The sequence below is a fragment of the Capsicum annuum genome, chromosome 9 (genome assembly GCF_002878395.1).
Source record: "Capsicum annuum cultivar UCD-10X-F1 chromosome 9, UCD10Xv1.1, whole genome shotgun sequence".
NCBI classification, from domain to species: Eukaryota; Viridiplantae; Streptophyta; class Magnoliopsida; order Solanales; family Solanaceae; genus Capsicum; species Capsicum annuum.
In genome coordinates this window covers 193,468,597-193,480,575 of record NC_061119.1, presented here as the reverse complement: position 1 = coordinate 193,480,575, position 11,979 = coordinate 193,468,597, and the positions used below count along the sequence as shown (strand labels likewise).

Genomic DNA, 11,979 nt, shown 5'->3' with positions numbered 1-11,979 from the left:
CATGAGTGAGTATGATATGAGGATGTAATACTCACAACCAATCACAATGAGCATTTCCACAATCAACTACATGATATATTTTCACAACCAACCACAATGATACATTTCCATAACTGCGTGAGCCAATATCCACTTATTATTTTCATTCATCCATGAATTTCCACATGTTTCAATATGCCAAAAATATGAATATATATCACAATACACCAAAGTTACCACAATATGCATTTGCAACAACACAACAATTATTCACATATATTCAAGGCTATCAACATCATATAGGACCCCACACGGTCATACATATCACATAATGTCTCAATTTAAACAATTACATCACATATAAGCCTCCACACGGGCACAACACATAGATAGTCATTTTATGATTAGTTTCCATCCTTAACATACATTCTGTACCATTATTTACCCAACCTAATTTGAAAGAGTTAAGCCATAACCTACCTCGAATGCAAGAACCAGTCCGCAACACTTCAACCATAAAGCCCTACTTCTCATGAATGATCCCAAAATTAACTAAAATCAAGAAATATAGAATCTAAGTGTCAAAATATAGCTAAGGATACCCATATTGTCTACTTTTGATTTGGGATCAAAACGGACCCCCGAAATGAATTTTCAAAAAAAAAGAGCAAAATCATAACTTTACTTTAAAAACCTGTTCCTCGTATTTTTAGGAATCTATAGTTGAAAACTCAAGTCATATCGAGTCAAAAATAAAATTCAAATCGAAGAAAAACTATTTTAAGCTTTATCGGATAAAATCTTTGAAATTTGTGTTAAAATCAAGAATCAAAGTTGTTTTAAAGGTTAAATTGATGAAAAACTAGTGATTAAAGAATTAAAATATTATTCAAGTGAAAATTAGTGAAATTGGGATTTAAAATCAAGCCGTAAGATTTTTGGAATTTTGAGAAATTAATCAAGGAATTAAAGTAGAAAAGGATGAAATCTCACCTTAAATCCATAACAGAATCAAGAAATAGATGTTATCTAGCTTTCCAAGCTCTCACAAGCTTCACTTTTCAGTTTTTACACTATTTTAGAGTTTAACTCTTAGGAAAAAAGGTGAAAGAATGGCCAAAAAGGAACTATTTATACTGTATCTGGTACCAGGTAACACAAGGCATAAATTGGCATTATCCTATGCGATTTTCCTTATGTTTTTCAGGTTGCACCGGTAACCTAGAAAACTAAATTTTTTAAGTCCAACTCAAACTTCGACAGAATGTTCGGGATTCGTTCGGAGTCTGATATTCCATTCTTTTCCTCTATGGGAGAAGAGTGATCAGCAAAAAAGCTAAGAGATTAAGCTCGTTTGATTTGTGTACTAACTCGGGGAAAGGTTTCTATAGGTTAATGAGACCGGAGTTACGTAACGTTTGATAGGATTAGTGGAATCAAGATCAAATATTATGTAATTTTGAGCTAATTAATTTATCAAATCCTTTGAAGGTTTGTTGAGCAAGATCCATTGAACAACGCTCGATAAAAGTGGGTTGGTCAACTTTTGGGACCACTTCTTGAGTGTACATCAGCATATTTTGACCTAAAAAAATATAGCGAACCCTCCATGTATCATTTAAGCCTATTGAAGAAAGTGTTCTGGGAGCTTTCTGAAGGCATTTTACAATGCCATAACTTCGAACAAAGTGTTCCTCATTGATGAGCTCACAAAAAACTAGGAACTCTATAATGACCTCAAAGATGACAACGACCAGCTTGAATACTGAATCAGCAAGTTGGAGGCAAGCTTGAAAATTATCGGGATTTACATACTACAACAAGCCTTTGATCTTCTCCAAGATATGTTGAAAGCATGCTAAGGCAAGAAAACACAATCAATTAATCTATTACTAAGGAAGTAATAATGCTTAATTTGTCTTTCAATGTTGTTTATGGTTCCGATCAGGTCAATAGCAGTGCACCTAATCGGAACCACAAACAAGAAGGCATGGGATACAATTTAAAATTCAGAAATTGCCACATTCGCTTAGATTTCTTATTTTTAACTGCAGCTATTATTGGCGCAAGTTTTCTCGACTTACTGTACATCATTTCAACCCTCGGTGCCTATAAAGTTGTTTTCTTGGTGTTCTGCTATTTTCTATATAGGTGATCATCCCGACCATGCTACCTAGTCACAACTCCCTAGCAAAGTGTCCATCTGCATTATTTTTCTTAGTATTTTGTAAGTGTAATGAATGTAATATAGATCTAGTGTTACTGGAAATAGTAAAAATAGTAAAAATATCATTGAAAATAATAAAGATGATGTCAAAAAAGCAAAACGACATCACGAGGTCGGTATTTTCTCCTAAAGAAAACCACCTTGAAAGGTTAACTTTGCTTCTGATCTCTTGCTGTCCTTTGACAATTGATCCAGCCTTTTGCAATATATGATTGAGGTCGATATTTAGGTAAATTTTTAACAAAAAATGATTTTTTCAAAAAAGACCGACAAGCAATAATGAAAAATTTGAGTCATATAGCTAACAACAAGGTTATAAATGATACACTTTTTAACAAAGAATAAAGTTACTCTATATCAAATACATCAGGAGTATATATTAACATTTATGTTATAAAATAATAAAGAACATTTAGAGTAGAGAGAATAGAGAGAGTGATTCTTATTTCTTCTCTTGAGAGAGATCATAAGATTGTCAATACAATGAACAAAACCCCTCTATTTATAGGGGAAATCTACTCCTAGTCTGAGTAAAAAACGGATGCTTCAAATCCTAATAGATATCAAAGTAGATCTTGATAGGCATTCACTATAATGTAAATACATTTATAACACCCCTCTTGAATGTCTAGATAGATAATGAGACTCGTTAAAACCTTACTAGAAAAAATTCAGTGGAAAAAAAATCTAATGAAGGAAAAAGAGTACACATCTCTAACAATATGCATATAGGTTGCCTCATTAAAAACCTTACAAGGAAAATCCGGTGGGATAAAACCTTGAAAGGGAAAAAGAGTACATCGCGTATTTGCTCCCCTAATGAGAACATCCTTGAACTTTTACATCCCGATCTTGTGCAACATCTTCTTGAAAGTTGCAATTGGAGAAGATTTGGTGAATAAGTCAGTCATACTGTTAGTTGAACGAATCTGTTGCACGTTAATATCATCATTCTTTTGTAACTCATGTACGTAGAAAAGTTTTGGCAAAATGTGCTTCGTTCTATCTCCATTTAGGAATCCTCCCTTAAGATGTGTTATGTATGCTGAATTATCTCTGTATAAAATTGTGGGTAGATTGTCATATTTCACACCACATTTTTCTCGAATGAGATGTATCATGGACCTCAACCATACACATTCTCGGCTTGCTTCATGAATAGCTATTATCTCAGCATGATTCAATGAAGTGACTACGATAGACTGCTTTGTATATCTTCAAGATATGGCAGTACCACCACATATGAACACATAACCTATTTGAGACTGAGATTTATGCGGCTCAGATAAGTACCCAACATCAGCATGACCAATAAGATCGAAACTGCAATCTTTAGAATAAAACAAGCTCATGTGTTTTATCTCATTTTGATGTCTTATAGTAGAAGCAGAAATATACCTTGCTAACAAATTGACTGAAAAGACTATAGGCCTTGTAGTATTTGCAAGGTACATGAGTGAATTAATTGCACTAAGATATGATACTTCATAACCAATCCAATTCGATATATTTTGAATTTCAGCAAATAATCTATTGCTTTGAAAACTCTCTCTAAGAGTTCCAATGATGTTCAAGCAATAAGCTTATACAATATGAGGATTATAAATAAGTTTCCCAGAAACTTTTATATGCTTCAAACAGTTTGAATCCTTAAAAGTTTTCACATAAGTTTTGTCAAGTGACAATATTCAACATTTCATGAGTGACATCTTCAAGTGTTTGGACTGCAAATCAAATAAGTTTTACGCTTACCAAAATGCATCATTTCATGTCACTTGATAAATGTTTCTACGTCAGCATGCTTAAATAAACGTAGAATTAAGATCCTCGTAATCTTTCACAATATTGCACCAATATTGTGTCAAAGATATTGATGATATATTATTTCGTATCGGTTCACAATGCGACATAACATTTTGAGATCTCACCACTTCATTATTTTTAGGTACATAAACCTCTCATAAGGTTTCATGAAGTGTTATGTCATAGGCTCTTCAAGCGCATATTACCTTCTTATTATGGTTATTTGCTTCTTATTTTATACAAATACTATTTCATTTGAAACTGATTGGTCTATCACGCTCTACGCATGCATAGACTTTGTCCTTTAGAGACATAAAATAGGAGCACTTACAGCTTAAATATGAGATGCGTTCGACATTTGACTTGAATTATCTTTTGAATGAGGATCTGATCATAATTCCTAACATACTTCGTAGTTGCTTATAATCTCCCCCTTATGTTAGGAAAGCTAATATACATCCTCCATCTTCTTTGATGGATCCATCTTTGTGCATCATGATACATTCATTAATTGTATACCGCACATCAAAACTATTAGATGGAATAGTTGGTTCATGACCTTGAACCAATTGAAGGGAAAAAATAATCATAATTTATTGGTCTAATGCATACAAGTGTTATTGTATGCAACATATCATATTTCAGATCAACACATGAAGCTTTGTTCTCATTAGCGATGGTTTAGCTATTTATCGAAGGCATTCAACGTCAAACCATCATCATCAAGAAAACTTTATTGATTGCACAATCTGAAAATTATGTTCTTAACTCAATTTTGTTGAGCAAGCAACTTTATGAATATCAAACTACAGGTTGACAATGAATGTACATGTGATCATCTTAATGCATCTTTTCAACATATCACATGATAGGTGAATGAACCCCTATTCACCTTTTATTCTTTTCAGATTTTGAGGGATCCAATCCCAAAATTAGTTGGTCTAACCAACTTACCATGAGAACAAGCAACATTAAAGTTCATGAAGAATTTTCTAATTCTTCAATATATGTTCAATACTCAATATGCACATCTTCAGGATATCACAATCGTTCATGTCAACTTATGAACTTTTAATTTAGTAAACTCCAAGTTTACCATGATATGTGTTTTTGCTTTAGTAAATTTCAGATTTACTATTATATGAATAATTTTCAGATTTACTATTTCAGAAGTAGATTTCAAAATTATTCAACCTCTTTCGGAGGTGAGTTGTGATACAATCACAATCAAGTGCACGTTTGCATTAATAAGTTTCTCATTCCCCAAGAATATAATCGTGCCTTAAGCCTATCAAATTATGATAGCTTATAACCTCTTTCAAGATTTTGCTACCTCAGAAGCAAATCGAGGCATACGTATGATGTAGAAAATTCTTCTCTAGTATATCTTATAATCATATAAGCGTGTGAAAACATCGTTACTTTTGATGATCATTATCATATTGTCCCTCCACGCGTATATTCGTGCATTTAATCACTTTTCTTCGTTTAGACATATCATACACTGCTACTAAATACACCTCAAGAATGAAGTAAGTTGTTATATTTTAGACTTATCATACATTGCTACCACATTCACTTCATGGAATGAAGCATATTTAATGGGTCGAATTTCATGACTTTTCATTAAACACCCATTATTTTGCCTTAGCCATCATAATATCATCAATATGGTGTATTGAGATTCAAACTCAACATCTTATTCATATAAAAACGTCTTATGCATGAATCGATGGGACTTGAACCCAACATATTATCATCCTTTTTGATAAAATTATTTTTGGGGAATAAGTTTAAAATATAAATGGTTTCAAACCAATTATTTTTCCTCAAATTCAATAATAATTATATTAATAGTAGCAAAAGAAAGATAACATAAAGAATTACTGACCTTGAAATCCTTCAGATTTATAATCTCAACTTATTTGGCAGAGTCTCGTGCTGATAACGTGTTATAAAATAATAAAGAATAAGAAGAAGAGTAGAGAGAATAGAGAGAAGTGATTCTTATTTATTTTCTTGAGAGAGATCATAAGATTGTCAATACAATGAACAAAACCCCTCTATTTATAGAAAAAATTTACTCATAGTCTGAGTAAAAGACGGATGTTTCAAATCCTAATAGATATCAAAGTAGATCTTGATAGATATTCACTATGATGTAAATACATTTTTAATAATTTTTTTTTGTTTGAGCATGAAAAACGTAATTTTTTAGAGTTGAAAATAGAGTTGGAATTAAAATTGGAGTTGGAGTTGTGTTTGATTATGAATATAAATTAAAGTTATTTTTAAAATTTTGTGAGAGAAGTAGGAGTGAAAAAAGTGAAAATAAGTTTTTCTTGTTTTCACTTTTTCAAAATATAATTTCAAATTATATTTAAAAATTTCATGGTCAAACAATATAATTTTTATTTTTTTACTAAAATAAAATAATTTTATGAAAAACAAATAAAAAAGTACTCATGGTCAAACGGTTAATATTTTTCTTTTTTTTAATTTTTTGGTAAGGTCAAACGGCTAGTTAATAGTATTACAAATATCACATTTTAGGCAAACTTAAGTGTGATATCATTTCTATAAGACCCCCAAATTTCAAAAGAAGAAGAAAAGGTTCATGTAATAAGGCATAGTGTATAACATAAATGCAATCAAAAGTAGTCATAAACTTAATCTCATTCCGAAAATACCCCCAGGTTCAACACATATATATATATACTTGGATCGAACTAGGGTTTCTCTCACTCTTTCTCTGTTTACCCCCTTCCCCTGCAGCTGCAACAAAGCGCCATGGTAACTATTTCCTTTCCATTTTCCATGAATATTATTGCTTTTTAACATTTGTGTATTTTGTCTCTAATGTACTTTTTAGTTTTGATAACCGTGGTGTTCCATTCAGTTTACAAGTACCTCAACTAATTATCCCTGCTACCCTTTGTAATGTAATGTACGTTTGCTATTGGATTTTCTTTACAGGCTTCAGAGAATAAATTGAACAATCCAATGAGGGATATCAAAGTCCAGAAACTTGTTCTCAACATTTCCGTTGGTGAAAGTGGAGATCGTCTCACCAGAGCTGCTAAGGTGACTTATAATTTTGTCTTTAAAATACGGATTGTTTTACTAATATTAGAATGGAATGGACCTGGATACAGTTGAATGTACATGTTTATATACATTATTTGGATTAGTTTGGGATCGAGGCTTTTAACAATTTTTCGGAAAAAAAAAAATAACAATACCCAGTATAGTCCCACAAAGTGGAGTCTTGGGAGGATAGAATGTGCCCGTACTTTAACCCGTGTACAGAGGCGGATCCAGGATCCGAACTTTCCGGGTGCCAAGTAAACTTAACAATGGATGCGGAGAGAGGTGGCCGGTGAGGCTGAGGCCGTGACCTTTGTCGGTGATGCCAAAAACTCCGGCGGTAGCAGCAACAAAGACCAAAAAGCAGAGAGCTATGATGATTTGGGAATTGGGATTTGAGAGTAATGATTTTTTTTTCTTATTTGAGGAGAGAGAATAAAATTATGCACTTTTTAATACAAATATTAACTATTAATATTTGAAAAATAAAAGAAAAATTCAATATAATTACTATTAATACACATATAAAAAAGAAGTTGCCAACTAGTAGTAGTTATTTGTGGCTTCACTTCAGCCTAAAATTAAGGGAAAAAGTAAGGTTGCCAGCAAAGGTCGAACCCACAACCTAGGGGGAGCTAATGTGACACTTTGTCACTCGAACCAAATGGCACTTCAATCTTGTGGGTGGCATGTTAATTATTTGACTATATCCATTTATATATAGAGAGAGAGTTTCCATCGAAATTTACGGGTGGCGTGGCACCCTCAACTCTCTTAATAGATCCGCCCCTGCCCGTGTACCTTAGAGGTAGAGAGACTGTTTCCAATAAAAAATATTTTACTTGTATTATAATGAAATGAACGTCAATAGAGTTGAATGATAAACATGTTTTATACAATGGATTTGAATTAGTTTAGGATTGCGGTAAAACTTTTTTGTGAAAATTACAAATGATTTTAATAGTGAAACATGTAACATAACCATTATAGTCCCATAAAATGGAGTCTGGAGAGTATGGAGTGTCTGCAGACTTTGATTCCCTTACCTTAGGTAGAGAGTGTTTCCAATACGAATTATTTTACTAATATTAGAATTAAATGAACCTTTATTTATGTTTTATGTAAAGGATTTGGATTGGTTTTGGTCGAGGCTTTTATTTTACTAGTATTAGAATGAAATGGACCTTCCCGTAGAGGTAGAGTGTTTGCGATATAAATTATTTTACTAGTATTAGAATGAAATGGACCTGAATAGAGCTGGACGGATATACATGTTTTGTATAAAGTATTTGGATTAGTTTGGGATCGAGGCTTTTAACAAATTTCGTAAAAAACACAATTGATTTTACCAGTATAGTCCCTAGTCCCCCAAGTGGAATTTGGGGAGGATAGAGTGTACACGGGTCTTACTCCTAACTTAGAGGTAGAGAGTTGGTTTGCGATACAAATTATTTTACTTAGTATTAGAATGAAATGAACCCAAATAGAGCTGAATGGATACAACAACAACAACATACCCAATATATTCCCACATAGTGTGGGGTCTGGGGATGATAGAATTAGAATGTATGCAGTCCATACCTCTGCCTCAATGAGGTAAGGTAGAGAGGTAGTTTCCGATAGACCTCGGCTCGAGACCAAATAACGTAGGATTAGTTTGGATACACATGTTTTATATAAATTATTTCGTTTAGTTTGGGATCGAGGCTTATAAAAAATTTTCATAGAAAATATCAATGATTTTACTAGTGCAACCGTAACATTCCCTGTATAATCCCACTCAAAGTAGAGTCTGGAGAGGATAGAGTTTATGCATACCTTGTTTCGGTACAAATTATTTTACTAGTATTAGAATGAAATGGACCCGAATAGAGCTGAATGGATACACATTTTTGCATAATGGATTTGGATTGGTTGGGAATCGAGGCGTAGATGGTTGATTGAATGTACTTTTGGTACTTGTAGGTCCTGGAGCAACTTAGTGGCCAAAGCCCTGTTTTCTCTAAAGGTGCGATTTTCAATCTCATCTGCACTTTGTTTACCTTTATCTGATTGTGCATGTTATGACTGTTTTTCAATTTCTCAGGCACATTTTATCGAACACCGTTGTTTGAGCTATATGTCTGTCAAAGAATGAATATTTTCTTATATATGAAGGAATCTTGCAAATGGTTCTTGAGCTGTTTCATATGTGTTGATTAGTTAATGTTGTTGCTTAACTGGTGATCTGTTGAAGTTTGGGTTTAATTTGTAAATCAGTTACTGTAGGAATGTGAGGTTTGTAAGGTTTTAATCCCGCCGTTTCGTCTCTAAATGTATTGTTCAAATTCTCTTATTATGAAAAGCTAAAGTGTTAAGAACTAGCAAAAACGACACTTTCTAATTAACTTGGATTCATTTTTCTTAAAGTGGTTATGCACGTATTAGTGCTCTTTGGTGGTACAATTTGAAGTAATTGGAACTTGCTAACTTGGCGTCTCTTATGATCAAGTATATTGTTCCTCATTTGCATTATCACACATTAAAGAAAGACACATGGTTTACTATGATGAGGTTATATTAGTATTGTGACGAACCAAGGGGTTAAGCAACTAGCAAATACAAGAAAAGACAGTTTCTAATTAATGTGGAGTTGGTATGCACTTATTAGTGCTCTTAGTTGGTCAAGATCATGTAGCAATTTGATATAATTTGAACTTGTTTACTTGATATCACAAGTTACGCATGTTGTTCCTCATTTGTATTACATTGATATGGGTACTCCATACTCAGGTTTAGTGCAATTCTCCATGATATGTATTATTTGGTGTTTATCTATAAGACTAAACATTATAAATTTTTGCGCTGGTTGCTGTTTCATGTTTTCATGTGCTTTCTTTATTCCCATTAACAGCAAGGTATACTGTGCGGTCCTTCGGAATCAGACGTAATGAAAAGATTGCCTGCTACGTCACTGTCAGAGGGGAAAAAGCTATGCAGCTCCTTGAGAGTGGATTGAAGGTCAAGGAGTATGAGTTGTTGAGAAGGAACTTCAGCGAAACTGGCTGCTTTGGATTTGGTATTCAAGAGCACATTGATCTTGGAATTAAGTAAGCATGTTGAGATCTGGCTGTAATTCATTATTTAGACTAGTTTTACATTCGACATATTTAGTTTATGAGTGCTGTTAGTATTCATTATGCCAAAATAATCACGGATGTGCGAGTTTATAAATTTTCTGGTTGATCATCTTCTTGGAGTGTAGTTGCTTCTTTCACGAGTTTGTAGGGAATAGTTATGTTTCAGTGAATATTTATATCTGATCCTGTCTTACTATATGAGGCTAGGAGGTTGTATCAGCCGGCCGTGTTAATTTTGTCGAAATTTTGTGCCCTTAAATTCATTGACATACTATGCCTTTGTGTTAAAGGTATGACCCTTCAACTGGTATCTATGGTATGGATTTCTATGTTGTCCTGGAGCGCCCAGGATACCGTGTTGCCAGACGTCGTAGGTGCAAGTCTCGTGTTGGGATCCAACACAGGGTCACAAAGGAAGACGCAATGAAGTGGTTCCAGGTCAAATATGAAGGTGTTATCCTTAACAAGTCCTCAAACATTCAGTAAGCTGAGAGCCGACTGCTGGATCAGTTTATCTGGTAGCAAGTTTAATGTTTATGCATTTTGTAGACCAGCATCTAATTACTCCTAGAGTTGAATAGTTTTCCAGAGGTGCTGTTACTTGGCATAGTATGCTGTTTTCATTTTGGTTTATGAGATGAATTCAATCTATATATCCTTTTTGTGTTAATTTTTTCGTGCAATTTTTCCCCTCATGGTGACATGCTTGTCTAATTTTAAATTTAACAGTTCAATGCAGCAAGTGCTTCAGACAGTGACAATGGAGGGTGGGTATACAACCTGTTTCTCCCTTTTTTGGCGAAAGGGTGACTTTCATTTCTCGAATCTGTGCCTATTGTAATGGCTGAACTATATTTTACTTATTGGTGCATTACGAGATACGATTAGAGATGTTTCTGGGATTCTGAAATTTCATGTGTTTTGTATGCCAGAATTATCATCTTGATTCTTGAGAGGGTGAAAGTTGTTTTTAGTCACTTTTCCAAATCTCATGTCTGGGTTTGTCCCCAAGTTTTAGCTAGGGGTGGCAACTGGTAAATTAACCCATCAAAATATGACCTGTTCAACCTGTAACATAGTCCATTAAGCCTTTCATCTAATTTGTTGGATGAATAATGATCGCAAGTTGTAACGCTGGAACTGCAGCAGTGACGTGCATGGAAAATTTTCCTTTACAAAGGACCGGTCATCCTGTGACAATTAGCCGTTTAATATCCTACCATGGGACTTGAACACCTACTGGCCATGGTCACTGATTCCATGGTAGTAAATAGGGGTGTTCACGGATCGGTTTGGGTCGGTTATTGGTCAAAATCATAATCAAATTAACTTAGTCGATTTTTAAATTTCTAAAACCAACACAAAAATAACTGTCGGTTTAGTTCGGTTCGGTTTTTCGGTTTATAATTTTAGTTTTAGTTAATGATAAAAGTTGAAATTTTTCTTTAAAAAATTCAATCCAACATATGAGATATCAGTTGAGTGTTGTTCCTCAACCTGGAAACTAAAGTGTTGTTCCTCAATCTGGAAACTAAGTTGTCAATTTGGTGTTATACTTAGGCAAAATCATGAACAAAATACCATATGAATGCTTCTACAAAAGTATTTAGAAACTACATATAATAGAATGATATGATAAACTCTTCAAAAGGTAAACACATAATTTTTTTGCTTAAGAAAGTTCAAAACTAATGATTATCTATAGTCTAATAAAACTCACTTATAAAATCCCATAGACGACAAGATAATTTTACAATTAGTATC

The 11,979-nt window shown here is 33.5% G+C and overlaps 1 protein-coding gene across 1 annotated transcript; it reads left to right on the top strand.

Annotated features, from left to right (window-relative positions):
• The first annotated feature begins 6,574 nt into the window (after positions 1–6,574).
• Positions 6,575–10,885, top strand: LOC107842316 (60S ribosomal protein L11-1). Its single transcript, XM_016686082.2, has 5 exons — positions 6,575–6,802; positions 6,986–7,093; positions 9,062–9,104; positions 9,990–10,185; positions 10,506–10,885. The coding sequence occupies exons 1-5, from the start codon at positions 6,800–6,802 to the stop codon at positions 10,699–10,701; spliced, it is 546 nt and encodes a 181-aa protein (XP_016541568.1). The 5' UTR covers positions 6,575–6,799; the 3' UTR covers positions 10,702–10,885.
• The last annotated feature ends 1,094 nt before the right edge of the window (positions 10,886–11,979 follow it).

Excerpts from the sequence above, each read along its gene's own strand:
- LOC107842316 (XM_016686082.2), top strand. Across the intron at positions 9,105-9,989 it reads AAGCCCTGTTTTCTCTAAAG|CAAGGTATACTGTGCGGTCC; the intron begins GTGCGATTTTCA and ends TCCCATTAACAG. Across the intron at positions 10,186-10,505 it reads CACATTGATCTTGGAATTAA|GTATGACCCTTCAACTGGTA; the intron begins GTAAGCATGTTG and ends TTTGTGTTAAAG.